A 23,627-nucleotide genomic window follows, 5' to 3' on the forward strand; every position below is an offset into this window, starting at 1 on the left:
TTTCCCTGGTAGTTATGGACAATAGTAAGCTTGTTAACAAACTTAATATTTTAGTTTAATATTTCAACAGGAATAAATAAGTATATTATCATATCATACCATATCAGATCATATCATGCATCAAATATCACATTTTCCTCTTGGCTTGATGAATATTAATATTGAATCTAGTTAAGGTCAAGAAAAAAATAGAAACTGAATCATGATGATCTTCAGCAAATACAGAGGAATGTGAAGGTTGCTACATCATTTCCATTGCTGCTAACTTATAGAGAAAAATACTACTCGACCAAATTTCTGTTGTCACATGCTGGTGATCACTGTACTATGAAATCCATTAGACAGTTCCTGAAGGGAGAAGAAAGTTCAGGAAGACTGCTCTTTGTAAACCATCATCAGGGTCATGGTTCTGTGAAATATAAATTTATGAACCTCAGCCTGACCTGGCCCTATCCGAGGGCTAAACTGAGTTTGTAATACTGAATCCTACTGCTTGATAAATAAATAGGTCTTAAAAGACTTTTATTTTGATAACTTTGTTGATTTTTTTTTGTTGATGACACTCAAAACCATTTTTTTTTTAATGAAATCTGAAAACTCTGAAGAAAACCTAAATTTTGCAGAAAGAAAATTAGGGTGAAGGAAAGGGAGAAGGACAGGGACATGGAGAGGGATAGGGACAGGGACAGGGACAGGGACAGGGACATACATAATACAGAAACAGTGTGCAGGAGGAGACAGACATCTTGAAAAGTAAGTCACTAAGAGCTCTGAGGACAGCAGAAATCCTCTTCTAGAATCTATGACAACAAAGAGAAAATTGATTTGATGTGTTAAATGGTTGTTATATCAAATACTAGCAGTATACTAATGGAGAGATATTTCCAAATAGTGTAAAACTACTTCCGTTCCAGACATCCATCAACATCCATTAGGTTTATTGTTAATAGGGTTACAGTGTTAGATCTATCATGTAACCAATGCATTTCTAGTGAAAATGTTCAGTTTAGTTACAGAGCTCACAGGGATTAGAAACTCCATTTATTTTGTTGGAATGCTTTCCACTATGACTTCTTCAAACTTCATAAAACCTGTGCTGTAAATTTTCCTCTTCTTCTTGCTAGCTGGGTGTAATTATTATGTGGGAGAAAAAAATTTAAAAATAAATTCATTGTGCTTGTGCTGTGCAGAATTGTACTAATAATGTTGATTTACATCAGGCAAAGATCTGAGTTCTCAAATGGCATTACTTAATCAAGCTATGAATACAGTTTTACTTGGATCTATTTTTACTTAAAACATGTGTTGATCTTTTCTGTATATATTCAATCACTTTCACAGTTTAGCATGTGACATATCAAATCCTCTCATTTTTTCCCAAATTATTTATCACAAATTGACAGCTCTTAGCACCAGGCCTGTAGTGCTCTATATGATGTATGACTTAAACAGTGAGTTCCTCAAATGGCCAAATATCAGTTGATATAGCTCTTGTATACAGCAGGCAAATCTCACTTAATTCTGGGAGGGTGATCTTAACCATTTATTGCATTCTGTCAGCAATTTTTTTCTCCTCATAGTGTTGCATACAAATACCTATGTTGAGTACAAATATCTTCCAGAAATAAGCCGAGAAACTTCATGGAAACTGCTTTGCCTCTGGAGTGGAAAGAAACTCTTACTAAATGAGAGTCACAACTATGACATTTTCCATAATGCTGTGGGAAAAACCAGAATGATTATTTCCTTTGCAGAGGTATTTACCACTATACAATGGGTAGCACACCAGAAGACCAGGTTAACAGAGAGAGTCAGAAAGTTGTAGATAGCCACATAATTGAAAATTCTCATATCCTTACATAAAAAGTTGCTTCAGCACATTAACCTGATATTTGAGGAGCCTTTTTTTTTAATGCATACAATTGGCTGTACTTTAGTACACCTCTTGAAACTACTTTAAAAGATGTAGAGAGTCCCAACTGGACTTCTTACAAGAAGACTTGCATCACTCTTTAAAGATTTAAAACTAAATTTCTATTCTCCTGAACTCAATTCTAAGCTGCAGTTTTGAATTTTGAGAAGGCCAAAGACGCCTTTCATTTCTTTTGTGAAAGTACGGATTTCATGAACAGAGCAGCAAGTGTGCTTTTTGACTTTACACAACTTTGATTGCCAGAACATTTCAGGGCCATTTCTTTAATCTTCTGAGAAGATTCTCTTGATGACTCAGATTATAAAGATAGATCTCATTTACTGATCTGTGCAAGCAGATGAAGTTTCTGACACTTTCATATATAATCTTCCTAACAGAAGAACTTAAGTAGATGAAATATAAAATAGACAGTTAATTATGAATATAGAAAAACTGCCTGAATTAAATGAGGATTGTTCCCTATGAGCAGAAAAGCTTTAGAAGTTGAAATATGAAACTTTTTTAATGATTAATATTTTAAATTGAAGGGAATCAAATGGAAATTCAGCTGAAAGTTAACTGGAGAGCTCCATAGAAATCGTATATTTAGTATAGCAGATTCTTATGGAACTTTGCGCATACATGCTAGGGAAAATGAAAGTGAAGAGATAAAAGCTGGATTCAGAATGGAGATTTTAAATTATTTGATTGGGATGAGAATTTTTTGTGTTAGTGATGAACTTGACTGACTCTTTTTACAACCCTATTTTCTTTAAATGTAAAGAGATCAGGAAAATAGTTCTGTAAAGTATTTGCTTTCTGAAGCAAATTAATTAATTTTTATGTTTGTGTTTGTTATATTTATATTTATATATACATAATATTCCTGGGGATTAATTTAAAAATTGAAATTCTCTGCAGTCACGGTCAGTTTCCAGAACCGCTAGCTGCATAAGAGCTGATAGATTTCAATGGTAAGATTTACCCAAAGAAATATATGCTGGTAGTTTCAAAGCTACTCCTGACATCTCCAGCTGAGAGCCATCAACTCATTTAAATCAAGTTGCCATCAAGCAAAAAAACCTGTAGAACAACTCTGAAATTTCCAGAGCTCCATGTAGACTCTTGGTTTTCATATGTATTCAGAAATTCAGTAAATCCAATGCTTTAGATGAACATCACGATAGGTATGTTCATTCTTGCTCTGTATTAAAAGCTCAACTGTAGAAGGCCACAAACTGTCTTCTTAAAGGTCTATTTGTTTCAACTCTTCTATATTGTAATTGAAATAATATTGTGAATAAAAAGTGACATTCAAAATTGCACCACAGCAATGCATATACTTTGCATTTAACCTGTAAATCTCTGTCATGTACTGCAACTGAAGGCAGGAGGCTAATTGTGATCTCCATTAGTTCATAAAATGTTTCAGAAACATTATTGTCAACTGAATCAGAGACACTTTACACTTCATAAACCAGACATTAACTAAGAAACAGAGCTGATCATGTCTGTGGATTGCACTCCTTACTCCCTTCTTCCTTTTATTTGTGCTTTTGAAACCAAGACTTTGGAGAACAACAGACTTGCTAATCCTGACAGGACACAGACATTTTCATTGTAGCATTCCACTCAGCAGCTCATTTGATTGTCCACAGGCACAGGTGGGTTGGAAAAGCTGAAGCAACAACAGCATGTGGCTCTAGAAGACCTCCTCACTCTCTTTGCTCATCTAATAATCTTACTAACAAAGCTAGCTTGAAGTGCTGCTCATCAGTCCATACTCCTCACACAAACACTCCCTTCAGAGCTGCTTTCAGGAAGATGCAAATAGCAAAAATAATTTGTAGTTTTGAGAGCTATTTGCTTGCTGATGTGGATCAGCTGGGTTAAAGGATAGCAGAACAGAGATGGTGTAGGTGATACTTAAACAGAGACAATATGTTTCTCTATTTCAAGTAATTTATTTCTCTATCTTAAAGCAAGTGGCTACTGTGACATAAATATTTCACTGAGTGACTACAACATAGTAGGTAACAACTAGTCATGCAGAGGCAAAACCATATTGCAGTAAGAATACAACTCAGCAGAAATTACATATATTTTCAGTTAGAAACCATTCTGAGAGACACAAGAGTGCATTTAGAAAGTCCCTGTGAAAGAAAAATGTGAGAGAAGTAGCCAGGTAAAGACCAGCTCCTAGATTCCACTTACCTGCTTTTAGCTTAGATATTATTCACACATTAATGGGAAAGCAGAGATTTTCCCCTTTGTTGCATCTTGTCTCGAGACTAGGAACTATGAAAAAGTAATATAGTAATAAATCCCATTAAAAAAAAAAAAGAAAAGGTGCATGAATAGAGAAATAGAGAAATGTCTTTAAATTTATCGGTTTTTTTTCTGAACCACGAAGATCTTTTCAGGCCAGAGGTGTTAGAAGGTGAGTAGCTGCGTTGTACATTTTCTTCAGGGATGTAGCAATTTCATGCTGAGAACTTATTGCCTGCAATTCTGTAACAGGGGAAGTGGTTCTTCAGCTGCTAAAAGGTGACATGGAAAACAGTGTGTGTTCTAAGAACATAAAAATGTTAGTGATCACTGATATTATCCCTTGAACTCATAGCTTTCACCTTTCTTTACTCAGGTCTCTAGCCATGACTTCTTGTATACTTATAAAGGTAGGAAAATAGGCCTAGAAAGTTGCTTGGAAATTTCCTGTAATAATTCATAGTACACACATGAAACAAATTTAAATTATCTTGCATTTTAATTTCTTTTTATTTATACTGTGATTCTATTTAAAAGACCAATTTTCTAAAGGTATAAGCTATCCTGTAAATTACATATTAAAAAAAAGTATTTTCAGGAGTGGAAGAGAGATCTATGGAGGTGTTCTGTGATTCTGTTACAGTTGAAATTTGGTTTTTGTTCCTTTCACCCAGCCTAAGGTAATTCCAGCATGTGATTACTAAGAATTTTCCCAGTCACTTGTGTTGGTCAAAAAAGTTTTGACCAAGAATGTATTTTTCCATAAGGTGACCAAACCCTTAGCAGAGAAACCATCCTCAGTACACGCACCCTTACGTGCAAGAATCTATTCACAAAGACCTTTGATTGATTCATGTGAGTTTTTTCATGCTTTTGGTAAAATATATCAGAAAGAGAATTCCCCAATTAAAAACTTTCCTTTTCCCCTCTCTGTTTTGTTCAGCCACACTTAAGGTTACAAATGCAAAAGAAAGAACCATGCAAACTATTTAGCCTGAGAGTTTTGCGATCATCCCTTGGCAGGGTTTGGGGCAGAGTGAGGAAGAGTCTGGACTGTGTTTAAAACAGATACTTCTTGATGTAACCCAGTGAGACAAGCCCCTGACCTGAGCACCTTGCAGCACTGAAGCAAGGCATTGCTCAGCAGTGTATTGTGGATGCTTAACTGTGTTCTGGAGAAAGTGCAAAAAGTGTGAGGCCAGCAATTTCCACTTCAGGCTCTACAGTCAGCTCTCTTGTCAGCACTCCGGGGAAGGTGAGAGAAAGGTTGTCCCGGATGCCTAGCAGTGACTGTTGCTTCAATAAACAGAAAACACATTGCTGAGTCTGAGGACAGAGGTGTGGGAAGAAGTTATTAACAGATACTCAAACAGGGGTTGTAAATGGCTTCAGGGTGATTCATGCTTGTTGTTGATGCCCTACACCAACTGAAGTGCTTAAAACAGTTCTCTGGTTGTAAACTCCTGTTAGTGTCACTCTTAAGGACAATGAATATGTCACACCTTCAATACCTAGGACGACATACTTCTGCTAACAGCCCACTTGCAACCCTTTGCCAGATGCACTGAATCTCCAGGTTGCTGCTGCTGCTGCTGTTACAAAAACAGAACTTAAAAATGAGATTCAATATGATTCCCTTGATTAATTTTAAGAGAAACATCTTGCTTTAATAAACCTGAGTAGATTCCAGAATTAAGACCATTTAATGACACTGTTACTTATGGGAATAACATTGCCAGAAAGATTAACTCTCTATGAAAATAATTGCTACTTTGAGGCAATTTCTCATTTTCAGTAACCTTTTGTATCCACATGAAACTTCTATGCCTCTGGGTTTGTGGGTGGGAAGAAAAATACCTAGTTCTGTGAAGCAGTCATTTTCAATTAGCAGTGCGGCCTGGCAGCCAGGAGGGCCGACCATGTCCCAGAGTGCATCAGGCACAGCATGGCCGGCTGAGCAAGTCCTGCTTTGCTCTGCACTGCTGTGGCCTCACCTTGAATATTGTGGGCAGTTTTGGGTGCTAAGGATATAAAGCTATTGGAGAGTGCCCAAAGAAGGTCAACAAAGATAGTGAAGCATCTGGGCAGGAAGCCTTGAGTAGAGGCTGAGGTCATTTGGTCTGCTCAGCCTGGAGAAGAGGAGACTGAGGGGAGAGCTCACTGTTGTCCACAACTCCTTCATGAGGGGAAGAGGAAGTGCAGACACTGATCTCTGCTCTGTGGTGACCAGTGACAGGACCTAGGGAAATGGCCTGAAGTTGTCAGGGGATGTTTAGGTTGGGTATTAAAAAAATATTTTTTTACCCAAAAGGTGACTGGGCACTGGAACAGGCTCTCCAGGGAAGTGGTCATGGCACCAAGCCTGAAAAATTGTTTGGACAACACTCTTGGGCACCTGGTGTGGGATGTCTTTTCCAGGACTGGAACTCAATGAGTTGAACTTGATGATCCTTGTGGGTCCCTTCATGAAATTGTACCTCAAACAAATGCAATAAATCCAATGTTAAAGTAAACAGAAAAAAAAATCACAAAAAAAACCAAAAACCCTATGGATTTTATTAATATCCAACAACAAGGCCTTTTATTGTTTCCAGTGGACAGCAGATGAGTGAAAAGAAATCGATTATCAATGCCAATCTACTTTTTTCCCCAGTCTTTTAAAAGCTGTGGGTATTGTGACTTTTCAAAGCAATGCATTTGCTGTGAAACACTCAGGGAATTGGGAATCCACAGGGGATTTTTGCTGTGCAAAAGCAATTTTTTGTGTACTGGCAATTATTTTTACTGGTGTTCTTTCACTTTGCATAAAATATTTGATGTTGGAAGACATATAGTCCAGATAGTAGAGTGTCACTATGCAAACTGAAATGAAAGATGGCTCATTTCTGTGGCAGGAAAAAAGTATGACTAGGAGACAAACTCAGTCCTGAATCCCCAGCAGCTTCAGAAGAGGGAATCATGGGGTCATTCATATTAAGAAGAACTGAATCTGTCTCTCAATATGTCTGATGAATAATGTGATCATTGCTAAACTCTGTTGTTTCATAAATTGAATCCAATTTTCCTTTTATGTCCATTTAGAAGGTTCAAAATGGAATTGAAAATCTTTGTTTTGTAATTAAGGCAAATAAGCACTTTTTCTGTGAGGGGAAAAAAACCTCTTCATTTCATCCTCAACCATTTTCCCCCAATTATTCAGTTCAGTGATTGAACTGAAAACCTATGGTGCCTAACTGCTATTCATTTATCATTCAGGCCAAACTGGAATTGCTATTATTAATCAAAGTACATTATGATTGTTGACAAAATGAATCACTGTTCCTCCAAAATAAACTCTTTGTAAGTGAAAACTGATACATGTATGATATATCAAAAAAATGTTGCCATTTCTTTTGGTACCTAGCTACAGCTTTAGGGTTCTACAGGACCATTTCTGAAAAGATTTATTTTGTGGAAAATACAAGCACAAACAAATTAGTGATATCTCAACTAGATTATTCATGATAAATGTTTTCTTTTAGTATTCAGTTAAAACTATTTCAAAAGAAAGCTTTGAGAGTTTTACTATGTTTTCATAACACATTTTCCTAAGTATTTCACATTAATTTTGTGCTGAAAATTTAATGCCATATAAAAGTTTAATTAAATGCTTGTGTAGTTTGTAGGTTTTCATGAACTTTCATGAGGACGGTAAAACAGAAACAGATTTTGCTGATGAACTTCTGCTTGTCTTAAATTAAGAAACAAGTAAAGCAGCATTAGCAAATTTTCCATTCCAATTTCATAAACATTAAAGCGTTGAAATAGACTGTGCACATTTCCAGCTTATGAAAAAAGATTTGAAGGGGAAGTAGGAATAGCAATAAGAACTGACTTCAACTCTATATAGTTGATACACAAGGCATGAAAATTATTCTGCTGTCACAGGTTTCATATATATATATAAACATATATTGCTTGATTAACTATGTTTACACAATTTCCAGGGGTAAAAAATTATAATTAAATTCTGAAAAAAAGAAACACATAAAAGAAAGAAAATTCATAGGTGTTTTTTAATGAAACAAAATAAATCCCTGTATAGATATTACTCTTAAAAGCACTCAAATTAAAACTGACAATTTCCAGGCAATAAAATCTAATTTGATCTTAAATTGAAATAATATTGGTAGGATTTTAGGATGATAACTGCAAATGCTGAGCAGTGTCTCCTCTGGGCATGCATTTTGATTCATTTTTTTCTTTTTGGAGACTTCATATTTTCCAAGAAATTTCTCAGAGGTCCTTTTTATCATACAAGGTCCAAACTATTGGAAAATAAGTTTATTTTGTGTTTTCTTGTTTTGGTTTTTGGGGTTTTTTTGGGTTTATTTTCCTTACTGTTGTTGTTGGGAGATTTTACAACTGAGACAGTTTGTGTATGGATGTTCACTCCTTCTGTCACACCCCCAAAAACTCTCCTTGTCTTGTCCCTGAGCAGCAGGGTTAGTGTGTACAAACCTGACCTCAGCAGATGAGCTTGTGGGCTGTGGCCTCCTCCACCATGAACCCAGGCAGAGATGATTTTCAGCACAGCTGGTGTTTGGCTTCCCTTGTGAATTCAGTCTTCTCCCTCGGCCTTGTTTACTTCTCCTTAGACCTGAGATATTTTGACAGAAGTACCACCTTTATCTTATCTGAAATTCCCATCAGAGTCCAAATTCCTGTCTGGAGGCATATTTAGGGAGGGGTGGCCTTCAGTGGACAGTAGTCCCTACAGTGGACAAAGGTACTTCGATGATCTTAACAATGTTTAAAACAGTAATCATTGATTCAGTCTCTCGCATTTGCATGATCAGTATCAGTGACAAAGTTAGGAGGAGAAGAAAATATGAAAGAAGTGAAGTAACTTAATTACCTTCAAGTCCCATTTAGTCTAAATTCTGACTAAATCCCAGAAAAGAAAATCATCTGAGTATTAGTTTTGACAAATTAATCTAAATTCTCATAGATTAATGTGAAACATTGATTTGAGGTAATACAAGTTATAGGAATGATTTTTCTGAAATCAGTATCTATAGAGGCAACATATCCTTAGGCATGAAAGTGATATCAGCTGTGTCTTTGAGCAGGGTTAAATATCATATCTTGTTCATTGTTTCAAAGGGACAATTTTGCTACTAGAATTTTTAAACATTTTTTTTTCTTTTGCTTGGTCAATGCCTGAAAATGGATTTTTATGATTATTAAAACAGATATGCAACTATTACAAGGATCCATAATCTAAACAAAATCTAAACATATTTCAGTAGCTGAATCAAAACTTCTGTATCATGAAGATTATATGTATAATTCTTTGAAAACAGATTTTACAGTTATTAGAAATATAACCATTTGATAGTTATTTCTTTCTTATTTGATAGTTCATTTTTTATATCTTTGTTTTCTAGTAGCCTTCTGTGCATCTACCTAAAAAGTGTGTAGATGGTATGCAAAGGTGCATCTTAATACTGTCTCTAACACTCCCCATAACACCTTAATTGTAATTATCCAATCATATTCTGTAAATAACAATTTAACTGGGGCAAGCAATCGTAGACTGAAGACAATTTACAAAAACATAGGAACCGATGACATTCAGAGGATACAAAGTAAGACTTATCTACACTATTTCAAGATGCAGATAAATTTCTCTTCTGTAGTGAAATGAGTATTGGTGACTAAGGAATAACATTCCATGTACATGGAATGTAGGAATACATCCAAGTCCAAGTAATGGGGAAAAGAAAACCTGGTGTCCAGATGGCATTTTAGTTATGTATGAGAATAAATCCTAATTATGGTGAAATTAGGAATAGCAAGGGGTTGGTACAATGTTTTGTTACTAGTAGTAGCTTTTCTCCACAGGAAATCTCGAAGTTCTGTTTCTGTATGCAACAAGAAGATTTGAGATCTTTGCTACAACTGCATAGTGAATCAATCTAAATATCTATGAATATTTGCACACTCTGAAGGTGTAAATAATATACTATTAAGAAGACTAAGAAAATAGAATTTACATCCTTTCAGAAAAACTTGACATGGAAATTTTATTTTCATTTTTCTTTTTTTCTCCCAATTGCTTATTATACACAATTTTCATTGTAATTTCCCATAAATATATATGGACAAACTTGACATATTACACAGTAGTACAGGCCTGGAGTAGAAGTTAATGAACAAAAATGGATTTAAATACAATTTAATGCAATGCATAAGCACTTTACAGGGTTAATATACATTATGAACAATGAATTTTGTCAGGTCAAAAAAAGGATTTGGCATCTAGAAAGTTATCATTCACTCATATCTCTTTGGAACATAAATAGCACCTCTAGCTAATAAATGATTGTCAAAAAAAAATCTAGCCAATATATTCAAGTAAAAACCATACAGTATTGCAAAATACAGAAAGGAAGAAACAACTTTATTAGTCAACAACAATGGTTACTGCACGTTTAATTATTGCATAGCAATACCAGGTTCTGTTGATAAACTGCAGATATGGTGAACTTTCCAAGTAGGCTGTAAGTGGAAAATGCAGCTGTATCACTCTTCAAGGAAGGGAATTTATGCAAATTACTTATGTACTACTCTGAAAAATCTCCCAGTAATTTTAAAGTATAACTTTTTTAAAGAGTGAGAGCCAAATGTAGACTTTTCATAGGCTTGCCTACTCGCAGACAAATTAAAACCACCAAAACCTGTAAAAGGTATGATATATTGTCAGTGTTTTTAATTACTAATGTTCTGGAGTATTTCACATATTAATCTAACAGGAATATTGTTTGCAGGGGCTTGAGTATTCTCACTTTCCATACTTGTTACAAAAAATATCATGTCCACCAATATTTTGTATGAACTGGTCATACATATCACATCAGCTGAAAACTCAGTATATTGGTTGCTGTCTGATCAGAGATCATTTAGTTATTATTTCCACAGCAATGACACCCCACCAACAAGTTCACCAACAATGTAGGTTTTGCCATCTATGTCAATGAACATTCTCAGTGATCTTAGGCTGCTTTGAACTGTCACGGTTGGAAACCAGTGTTACGTAATACTGCAGCTTTTTGAATTAATTTCTACTATAAATAAATCTAGCAGAAACTGAAAAATAGCATGTGCTCTTACAAAAAAGCTTCAAATTTTTCTGCCATTTGTGGAAGTTTTTTATTTGCTTACAATTGTGTTTCATTTATCAGGCACAATATGCAACTTACTCTAAAATATTATATATATTTTATATATACATAAATATATATAATATATATAAATTATAGTTTTATATATAGGGGAATACATATATACACATACCACATCTGCATATATATTCCCTTATATATGTCCATATATACATTCACAGACGACATAAACCATTTTCTCTGGAAATAAGGAAAATGAAGGTTATAAACTGCTCAAAGAAGGCTTGAACGGAAATAAATAATTTCCTTTGGGGTTAACAGACTTGTTTGGATACTTATTCAAATATATCCTCTGTATTTTATAATCTACATTCAGAGTCTATGGTGGGATTTTTAAAAAATTTATTTACATAGGCTATTAAAATAATACATGTTGTGCGTTAATTTAGGGACTGATTCATTGGGAATATTATGCAGGCATAGAAAATTTGCCAGCTGTAACAAATCCTGTGTTTAATGTGTTATATCTGATGGTCCTGAGATTTGTAATGGAGAAAATAAGGCTGAAGTCTCCACTGAAGCCACATCACCTCCAATGTCTAGTAAAGTTCTTTGATTGGTATTTTTGTTTTGGCTTTAGTGGAATATGTACTAGGTCCTAGAAGGCAAGAATAGTTTGAAGAATATCTTTGAGGGAACAATCATCTCTGGTTTTGTAAAGAGCACATGAAGAATAATTATCATTCCTTGACCCCAATCTAATATTTTGTGACTACTTCCTTCAACTGCCCTATTAAAGGAAAAGCAAGCTAAAATTTGCTATTATTTCTAAACACATTTTATTTTTCATGGATGCAAAATGTTCTGTAATAGTTTTATAAACTGTTTGGATATATTAACTTTGTTACTTTCCCTAACTCAGAAATCGTAAGAAAACAAAAAGGAATAGTGGGCCAGCATCTCACAGAAAAATCATTAGACTTTCGATAGCTAAATGACACACTGAGTTTTTAAACCAGATCAGTGATGCAAAAAATTCACAGGTAAGGATTAAGATTAAAGATATGTGAACTGATACAAAGATGTGGACACAGATATGCCCTGCCTTGAAAACAGAAATGTAAGCAGCTTTAAATATTTGGGAGACTTTCTAATAGTCTGTACAGGTTTTACCATTATGCATTTTTTTAACTCTATTCTTCCAGGGTTGTGCAAGTCTCCAAACTTCAGCTGAGAGGTAGATGATGAGAAAAATTTGAACTGCAAAACTACAACATGCAAATTATGTTGAAATCACACAGCAATGCTTATGCAAATTCTCATCAAAAATGTGATAGTACATGCAAGCACTTTCATTTTATATATATTTGCACAAATATCAGAAGTGCACCCACCCCCAAAAAAATTCCAAACAGCCTTTTTAAAACTGGTAAGCCATCTCTGAAAATAATTATTTTAAAATTCCCTTTATATTCCTCTCTATGAGTAGAAAAATAGTCATCTATAGAGAAACTAACAAAAATTGCCTGATTCAATTTTGTTATAGGCAAAATTGTCGGTGTCATTTATAACATGTTCATCTATAAAAGTGGTGACTGGCTTTGTTTAGTGAAATCCTGATAGCAGTCCAAAATCTGGCTGCATATAGTATCTTTAACTTATGTATCCCAGTAATATCTCTCCATTAATATTCACAGCCAGACATGAAAGAAGGAAGTGAAAAATGTTGCATTTGGCAACACAGAAAATGTGTCATTACAGGAAAAAAACCCAAGAAATATTTAAGGATAAGTCGCTACATCCCCAGTCCAAATTTTTTGTTACATCAAAACAAAGTATGGGGTGGTGGAGGTGGGGAATGTTTAAAAGGAATGAGAATTCTCTGGGAGGAACAATCATGTGCACATTGCCAAATGCTTTTTAAGCACAGTGGATGCTCATATGTAACACGACCATTAAAATTCATGTGAATTTTGCATTGATGTGAATCAGTGAAATTGCTGCCATTCACTTCAGCATAAGTGAAGCTGTACCTCCTCTCAATAAGGACAGCGTCACTTAAAAAAATCTATTTGAAGATAAAGTAAGATTTTCCCTAGCCCTGTCAAAGCAGTTCACAAAACACACTCCTGAAATAAAAGCATTGTAGTCTTTCATAAAAAAAGATGCATTTCTGAACTTCATGGAAATACAGAATTAACAACAATTGCAACCACAGTTCAATGGGGAGAGATAGGAGGGGTGAAATTTTGATACGCTCCTGAAATAGTACTGAGAATTATTAGTGAAGAGTCTTTCTCTGGAGTTGAAAAGGGTAATACAGGAGAATTCTCCAGCTAATAGAGTATATGACATAAAAAAACCCAAAAGAGAGAGAAGTATCTGCAAATGTATTCAAAACAACTTGAAATTTAACCCTGATATGAAATTGGGGAAAATATTATTGATGCTATCCACCTTCTTACTACTTTTAAAATTTTCACATTATATTTTCTAGAAGAGAAAAAGGGCAATCAGGCTTAGCAATACTGTACCAGAGAAATTAAAAGAATGAAGTACACATGAGTATAAAGGAAAACAAGACCAATTACGGATTTGCTTGTGCTGACTGAGACTACAGATTCTTAGAGCGCATAAGAGACGCATGTGCTAGAAAGTTGGGGTAAATTTCTTCATCACTGATCAGGGGAATGTGTTAGTACTGACCCTTCAGTGGTTCAAACTGAGGGTGAGGTAATTAAGAGAAACCAGAGCAATTCAGAGAAATTATGTATATACCCAGGTCTAATCTCAAAAGCAGAAATGTAGCAATGAAATGATTTACAGTACAAATTACAGGTCAGTGCAAGTAGGAGTGATATTCAGGAGTTTGAAGGCAAGTTATACTCATTTTGCTACTTGAGGTTCAGAATAAAGTTGATTCAAGGCAATTTATTATTATCACTACTTTTAGGAATAAGAGCTACCTGTACTAGGCAATTGCCCCTTTAGGACCTGTCATTTGGAAGACACAGGTTTTTAATTTGAGGCAGTTTTTGCATAGATACAGTTCCAATTTTCTTCACTCATTTCTGGGTTTTAACTTCTTTACTATTCAGTAATATCAAGAGTATGCTGATGGGTTTTATTTTGTTGCTATTATTAAGAGAAAGAGTAATGAAAGAGGTGTAAGGAAATGTTTAACTTGGCTCTTCCTACTTTATATCACTCTAGTTGCCTGCCACATCATTTTGCCTTATGGGTTTAAAAACTGCACATTGTTGAGTGGTGGTAAAGCAGCTCTTGCACTCCTATTAACTTTTAACATAATGGACCAGAGATGAAAGAGTAGCATCTCTGTAGAGTGTTTACAGAAATTTTTATTTCCTCTGAGATAGTGAGATAATTTTTGCAACTAGTGGTCAGATGTGTCTGTGGCTCAAGGAACTTTGTTTTTCCCTTATTTCCTATGCCATGTTGTTTTGTATTCTGAGATCCTGCATAGAACAGGCAAGTTGCCTGCATATTTCCTGAGAGACTTTTTTTTATCATCATTTTTCTGAATCCTTTATTTACTCAACAGCAACTTTCAACAGCCTTCAGTCAAAAGCTGACACTTCTTGTATTCTACCCTTATTCTTAATCATGCTCCTTTATTGCAAAGAGATAACAATAAGCACCTACAATTTTACCTCAGACATTTTGGTTCAGTTCCTGTATTAATCTCTTTTCAAATAATCTCTGCATTTCTATCAGTGGCTATCGAGAGCAGAGTGATGTTCTTGATGAGCACTCTTCAGCTAAAATTTCAGTTCATCTTTCATAATCCAGTATTTATAACTGATAATCCTCACTGTATGAAAGCTTAGTATCTATGAAACTCATCCCTTTCTGGCTACGGGCACACAAGGCCTTCACAGCTCCTGGAATTCACTCAGTATGTTTGTACAGCCATAAAGAGAGCAATGCTTCATGTCATGGGGTTCTGGCAAGGCTAAGGTTTGGATGGAGGTGCAATGTATTTACTTCCTCTCTGAAGCTGGGGCTTGGGAGCGGAACTGTAATTTTACTGGGACTGAATCATTCCTCTTTACAAAGTACACAGCTTGAGTCTGAACATGCAACCCATATTTTATCCCAAAACTCTGAAATGCACATATTTTGATTCTGATGCTCCTAAAAATTTATAGGATTTGTTGGAGAAGTTTGGTTTTCCTGAATATAACTAGGCAAAAAGTAGGTACTTAATTCTGTACCATGATGAGAGTAGATTCATATTTCTCCCCAAAACAGTGATGAGAAAATTTTAAAAACTCAGCATTATTGTGGAACTTTATAAAATGATAAACCAGTAAAACAGAAGCAAGCACTATCCATATTTTTAGAAGAAAAATTAAAATAATTTTGAACATAATAATATAAAGAAATTACTTTCTTAAAAGCCCTCCCATATCTACTAGATTTTACTATTGAGTTTTTAATTTAATTATTGGCACTTCAAAGTGTGTTTATCACAGTTAGCTCTCTGTCCAATATATTTCCAACTTTTTGAGATTTAGAAGAGGACTAAAATGAATAATTTTCTTTTCCTGGAATTGAGTGTAGGTGTATCCTGCATAAACAGAGCATAAATATTTTATGAATCAGACCCTTAATTTTCACAATTTTTGAGGTGTTTATAAGCATCCCTCCAAAATGAATAGCACCTTTCCTTACCTAGAAATAGAACAGAAATAATTTCACATATTATCTTCAGAAGCTTGCACTTTTAACTTTCAAAGCAGTACTAAACGATTTGTGTAAAGTAAAATTGTAGGTTTATGCCTTGTTTTGTCTAAAGGAAGGGGAACAATTGTGTACATTTTAATTTATATGATGGTCTGCATGAAATTGTAGACACAAGACTAAACATCCTGCATAAAACTAGTGCGTCAATACAAAGCTTCCAGACTGGCATTGTCAAGGTGCCTTGCAGCACTTTTGCTCAAAGCAGCACTACAAAAAAAGAAGTAGCTTTTCACTAAATTCCTGGGAAAGGGAAGTGGGAACTGGGAAGCTACCCATCTGCAAAGATCAGAAGTTAGATCTTAAATCTTCTCTCAAGACATCATCAAACAACTAACGACTTGTCAATAAAGCCAAACATCTACTTTGAAGTCATTGTCATGAAACTCATTAAGGCCACAAAAGCCAAGCGTTAGTATCCTTTTAACATCAGCAGATTATGAATCTAGTCCCTTTAGGAAAATGGCTTCACAGTCTGATCCAGATCCTTCAGCTACACAGGAATACATAGGCAAACAAACTGATTGCCACTCTTGTTAGAAATGTAAAACTTGGGTTTAAACCTTTTATGTACAGGCAGATTTTAGCTAGTTTGAATTAGCAAGGTATGAACATACTTTGAATTCAAATGTATATATTGAAGTACTATGTAATCAGCTATCACTGGAGGAAACTACTTCTGGAATATATTATAAATCAGCTTTTTATTGCATTTTAGAGGGGTGTTCACCAATTATTTGTCTCCTACACTTAACTTTTATATCCATAATTGCTTATGCAGCCATATTTTTTATCTAGTGGGTGTACAAAAGAGAAGAATGTTTCAGTGTGCTACAGTCAGGTATAATGTCTCTTTTGAAACAAATCTTTGACTTTATGTTCTCTTTAATATTAATGGCAAGTAGAATTTGGACAGATTATTTCAAAAGACTTTAACCACATCATAAAGGTGAATGCAAGTATCTTCCCAAATAAGAGTAGGAGATACTCTTGCACTAGATACACTTCTGAAACAAAACTGTTTGTCATTGGAAGGCTTTATAGCATGTTTTATCTGACTCTTGATTGTCCAGAGTCAAAATTCAATGGACTCATTTGCATTGAGTCACTATCTCTGTAATCATAATTTTGTATCTCTGAAACAAATAAACTGTAGATAGTAATTTAGCTTTGAGTCTTGCCATAGGGCAAAAATCTGTTCCCATCCAATATTGTGACTGATCATTTTTACCACAAAACCTGGCCTGTGTCTTGAAGACATATTCCTAATGGAAGTCATAAATATTGCCTTCTTAGCTATATTTCAGATTAAATATTGGTTTCTCTTTCTGATGGATCTTCAGGAGCTTTATCAGCTCTGCTGGAAGCATCTTCATTCTCATTGTTTGTTAATGGTTCTGCTTCCTTTGGGTCAGCGTTCTTCTGTGCTTTCTGCTTCTCATCTTCTAACTTCTTTTCTTTTGCCAAAAGCCTGTAGTTGATGGCATTGCCAATGAACAACCAGATACTGGCCACAGTCACAATCACTCCGCAGACAAAATACATGTACTTGTATTCCCCAGTAACATCTACTAACCAACCTGAAATACAAAGATAAGAAGAGAGAAAAAGTGTATTTAGACTAGGATACCAAATAAAATCCACATCTTTCCCTCGGTAAAAATATCTATATACTTTTTGGTTTTGAAGTTGGAGCAGAAATGCATTTTCAACATGTTAAAGCTGTCTAACATAGACAGTGGAACTCGTAAAAAAAACCCTGTATTAATCCAGATAGCGATTGAAGACCCTGACAATCATAAAATGTTGAAGAACAAAGTAAGTAAAGCTTAATGAATAATGACAGTTTTTCAGCTCTTTTATTTTCATTCTTTCATCATCTTATTATTTTATTCACCTCCTAATTGTGTTTTCCTATTGTTTGGAGTGACAGTCTGACACTCACTGAGGCTGCATAAAGACAATAGGATGAAGAGGTATGTGCCCTTTTAGGCTGCTGTCTCTGTGCATCAGCTGCCTGCTTTTCACTTTTACTTTGACTGGTGAGAGATAGAAAGGCTTCTCCCTTCAGCCATCACACTCAACTGCTGAGTTTTAAACTCTGAGCCCTGTACCTAAAACTTATATTCAGACCTCTGAGATTAAATTTCTTTATGACAAGGAGAGAAAAATATAACAGTTCTTCCAATTTATGAGACATTCCTTCTAAATTTTCCCAATTCCCAAATTAACATCTGTACGTTTCTAAGTATTTAGCTCTGAACTTTCCTACACTACAATTGAAACTCACAGGGTAAGCTGCACACTTCAATTTAGTATGCATTTAGATGCTTTTACTGGGCTGAAAACATAATGCCAGTCTATTCACCTGATACACGTTTACAAGCCATGAAATTATTCCAGACTTTTTTTTTTTTTCACAAACTTAGTATTAGGACAAATTCAAATAGCACTGCAAGTGTACAACTCACTTATTAGTGTAAATAGTGCAATCAGTTGATTTTTATTAATGAGCAGTCTCATAAAAATATATTTAAAAACAAAATTCTGAATTAGCAATGCTTCAGCATACTATTTTAAAACATATGAACTAGTCAAAACTGGAGCTTAGCTTTTCCATATGTTCACCCCCTTTGTTCCCTCTGTTTAACAAGTTAAATCAATTATTCATGGTGTAATAGCACACAAAAAATGCTTTCCAAAACTCCTGAAAAGTTTTTGTACTGAAAAATAAATAACTATGTAAGCTACTTCTCCATAAATACTGGATTTAATATCTTTTGAGTTGATACTGATTTCAGAACCTGACTGAGAAGGTTGGACTCAGGTGGTTAGAGGCTCACACCCCCCACTAGGTGGCACAGAAAGAGTCTGTGTGAGGATACATTTTGCTCTACTTTTGCCAAAGTGGATTTGTACATTAGATGACAAGAAAAATATGGAATGCATTTAGACGTATTAAAAATTTACTTGTATAAATATTCTTTTACTAAAGTGAGTGGAATTGTTTTAGCATATTCAAAATTGCACACAACAATGCTATTTTCATAGAAATACTGACAGTAATCTGAAGTATTTTGGTATACATAAATGCTTTTAGGTACACAATCTTGCTGACTTCTGAGGCAGTGCTAATGTAGGTACAGCGCTAATGTTCATTGGGCTGGCAATCTCATTATCTTTATATTCTTATATTGTTGGCCTTATACTGCAACACACACACCAAGATACTCACCAATGCTTCTCAATAAAATTAGAGCATCTATTTTTTTAATCTCATATCATCAGAAATCTCAATAATATAAAGCTTACTATCAGCATTACTGAATACTAAGAAAATAGATAGCAAACAGAAAATACTTTCTGAAAATACTTTCTGAAAATGCTGTTCATTTTTGCTGCTAGAAGCTCAAGTGTCATGAATAAAGTCTAGGTGATACACCTAGGCTCCCTTTAAGCTCCCCTTACACTTGGAAAGAGAAGTTGGTGATGCAAACATCTTTCAGTCAGTTCACCCTCTGCATTGCCTTGCCCCCATCTATTGGCTATAGAAACAGGCTAAAGGACTGGCTCTGAGACGAGCTGGGGTGTGAAATGATGCCAGGGTGCAATGCTCCACAGCACCCTGATGGAATCCCACCCCGTGTGCACCCTGTCTAAAATGCTGAGCAGGCCTGTGTTCCTTCTGTCACTTTCCTGTTAGTTTTTCCTCTCTGGAAATGCCGATTCTCTCTGTTTAGATAAATTAAAGGTGTTTAAGCAAGTGTAAGTAAGAACTCTTCAGGCTGTCCCTAGGTTGGAGAAAAGTAACTGATGCAGTTATTTTTTACTATCAGGCTATTACGGTACATTTCTAGTAAAAGGAAAACATTAAGAACAATGTTTATATTAATTCAATGTTACATTGCAAGATTATGCTGTAATGTCTGAAAAAAAGGAAAGAAATAGATTCTTACCTCCTAGAGGAGGGCCTATGAGCACAGGGCAACATTCCACAATGGTGACAAGTCCCACCGCACTGGAAAATCTGGAAGCTCCAACAAGATCCATCAAGGTCTCAAAAAGAACGCTGCTAACCATTCCAAATGCAAACCCAAAAAATACAGCATATATCACCAAGCCAGTGTAATTTTCTGCCAGAGGGCACAAGATATGACAGACTCCATTGTACAAGACAGCAAAACTAAAAAAATACTGAATCTTTGGCCGGATAAACCTGGAGTTTGCTACAAGTCCCATGGAAGGCCTAGCAAACATGTCTACAAAGGCTAAGATAGAGAGCAAAAAAGCAGCAGAATATTCATCAATTCCCTTGTGCTTGGCATAAGGAGCCAAGAATACTATTGGAGCAAAGAAACCAATAAACATAATGACATTTCCTGACAAATATATCAGAAACCCTCTGTGTTTGAAAAGGGACAGATCTAGATACTTATTCATAGTTTGCCAACAAGACTTCTTGCTGTTTTTGTGCAAGGCAGAATCTCCTGTGCCTTTTTCAACATCTTTTTTCACAGGAGGGACTTTTTTTGGTCCAACAGGTCTCATTAGTGACCCAGCCACACAGCAGTTCAAAAGAAGTCCTCCCAGAATAAGAAAGCTTCCTTTCCAGCCAAAAGCATTAAAGAGGAATTGATTGAGAGGTGCCAATGTGCTCAGAAACACTGGACTTCCAGCCATTGCCAATCCATTAGCGATGGGACGCTTCTTATAGAAATACTTGCCAATCATGGTCAAGGCAGGCTGTAAGTTGAATGCTAAACCCAGACCTAAACAACACATAAAAGACAGTATTATTGCAGGTCATGCAGTGGAAACCACATCTCAGCTCTTTCAAGTTATTTTTAAAATGACCAGTATCCAATACAGCGATTCTCAATATTGAAACCACTAGCATCAGAAAATGAAATACAGCCTCATTGACGTCTACGAGTGCTCATACCAAGACTGTGTCACGGTGGCATTTGGTCATTTCCCCTGCTGTGCTGCATTGAAAGCCAGAACTCCTTTTTGTGTTTCAGCAATGATAGAGACAGGGGAATCACATACAGAAGAATGATGGTATCTGTGCCTTGACTCACCATTTTTTTATTTGCTAAACTATAATACAATTCTCTCCTGGCTCATTTAACAAAACTTATTAAATGTCACCTCAGCTACAATGAATGTAGGGTTTACTTAAATGCATAAATCTCCTAATTTCCTATTTCCAACCCTAATTAAGATACAACTTGTCTGTAAAACTGGAGGATAAAATAGCAAATTATTTTCCAGCACATTCAGCTCTCCTTCCCCAGGTCACTATTAAGGAGTTTTAAAGGACACATATGGGAGCAGACCACCCACCCAGATCAGTTGAGTGTGTAAACTGAACCCAAAGCTGAACCTCTAGGCCTTCTCTCTGTATTAAGACATCTAAGCCATAAACTCTAATATGCCTCTGCTTGATGGTTCAGGAGAGAAACTCTCTTCCTTGATAGGCCCATTCCCAGACTCTGACATTACTCTTTCAGTAGGCACCATGTTTAGGATGTCAAAAATAAGACTTTTAAGGTTTAATCACTGAATAAAAACAGACTCCTTTAGTCCCAACATAAAGGAAGATGAGCCTGAATATACAGGTACTATCTCATTCATTTATTACCTGCAATATTTTACCTCTCCTTCCTTATTCTGAGAAGGGAGTTAAAAAAAACCCACAATTTTAAATAAGGAGATTTTTTAATTTACTGGTATTACAGTAAGTCATTACTCTAGGTCTGTGATAGATGATTATGAATAATTTTATTTGGTGACTGACCCTGGGGGATTTTAAACAAAAAAAATATTGAACTGAAAGTTGTTAGATTTTTCTGTGAGATTATATGTGTGTAAAAAACCTACAGACATCTGGTACAAGTTTTCATAATTCTACTAGAATTTGGCTAGCCTCTGCCACCCTGTTTGCAGCGCAACATGACTGAAAGCTAAAACAACAAATGTGAAATTGTACACAAGTGACTGTAATAAGTGCTGTCATGAGCCAATCAATTTTTATACTGCAATTATAGTGCAATGTGGAAAAGTACATACATATAGCATTTATTGAATAAATTCATCAGTTGTTTCTGAATCGTCCTAAGAAATAATTTAATATCATGCCAGTTAATTTAAAGGATTAGATAGCTGAAATTAACTGACATTACTACCTTCTTGGATTGCATAGAGAATTCTTGATCAGTGAGGCTCATTTGTAGAACAATATTAGAAATAGTTTGTTATAACATAATATAACCTTTTAAACGGGACTCTTACCTCCAACCACACCGATACATATATACAGCTCAAGGACACTATTGCAGAAAGAGGATGCAATCATTCCAAAAGAACAGAGGATACCCCCTGCTATCATCACAGGCCGACTACCATACTTATTCACCAAAATGCTGCTTATGGGACCTGTTGGTAGAAAGAAAATGCAATTTCAGGTAACAGGTAACTCTATCTTTGTATTTACAACACATTGGAATGCTTTCCTCTTCCATCCCAGAAAACGTTAAACTGTTTCTATACCAATCTGTCTTACAAACACTCTGAAATTGCAGACACAAGACTGGATGTGGATATACTGCCTCCATGACAATATAAATATTGATTAGTTATGGAGATGGATAAAAAGATTAAAGACATCAGACAAACAAGAGGGATTGTTACAGTTCACGAACAATCAATACCAAGATCGGTCAATGAAAGTTTTGAAAGAGCAAGGACTGAAGAATTTCAAGTATGAGACAGGTATCAAAACTCCATAGAGCAGGAGGAGCCTCCAGGCAAGCAGACTAAAATTACTTAAAACTGCAGCATGTCCTGCACCCCTACTTAGAACCACACATAGGCTTAAAAATATTGTCAAATCAGAACATAAATCTCTGGCCTCTGAGGCTTGCTTTCCCTTACCTTATCAAGAGAGGAGTACTAATGCACAGTAAGATAACTACAGACTGCCTGGGAAAATCTAAAATGTGGTTTAGCATAAAAACCTATAAAATTTAAAAATATTGCTCTAGGTCCATTTTCCAGTTTCAACTGCAATTCAGTTTATGGTATAATTACATCCATACTAACCAAACAGCTAGTGTGCAATTTAGCATGACATACATTATATGTTTTTGAACAACCTTGGCTAGAATAGATGGTGTGCTACATATCAAGACTAAGAGGTTGTCAAAGCTCTTTAGGTAAACCTGCATAGCATCTGGTTGCACTATATTTGGTCCAAACCATTACAAACAGTCTTGCTTTTGCAATAACATAAGTTATCCAATACAATTTTTTTTAAAAATAAAAGCAAAGAACCCAAAAAACCCAACATCATAGAAAGCAATGCATTTCAAACTTAAGACAGAGGACATACCTAGCACAAAATGGAATGCCTTGATTTGCATCTGAGTTCCCTGCACTATACTGGTAACAGTTTTAAGTCTCTGTTTTTATGAAAATCTAAAGGAATAAATCCCAGAAACTTCATGCAGTGAAAA

At 35.4% G+C, this 23,627-nt stretch overlaps 1 protein-coding gene across 1 annotated transcript in view; it reads right to left on the minus strand.

The window, feature by feature from the left end:
* Positions 1–10,222: 10,222 nt before the first annotated feature.
* The window catches only part of SLC16A7 (solute carrier family 16 member 7), a 31,902-nt gene continuing 18,497 nt past the window's right edge, over positions 10,223–23,627 (minus strand). The window contains exons 2-4 of the mRNA XM_005419250.2: positions 22,405–22,548; positions 20,067–20,879; positions 10,223–17,690 (exon numbers count right to left, since the gene is read on the minus strand). Coding sequence (XP_005419307.1) covers positions 17,419–17,690; positions 20,067–20,879; positions 22,405–22,548 — 1,229 coding nt within the window. The 3' untranslated portion in view covers positions 10,223–17,418. The remainder of the gene's footprint in view (positions 17,691–20,066; positions 20,880–22,404; positions 22,549–23,627) is intronic.

Source organism: Geospiza fortis, unplaced genomic scaffold (genome assembly GCF_000277835.1).
Source record: "Geospiza fortis unplaced genomic scaffold, GeoFor_1.0 scaffold166, whole genome shotgun sequence".
NCBI lineage: Eukaryota > Metazoa > Chordata > Aves > Passeriformes > Thraupidae > Geospiza > Geospiza fortis.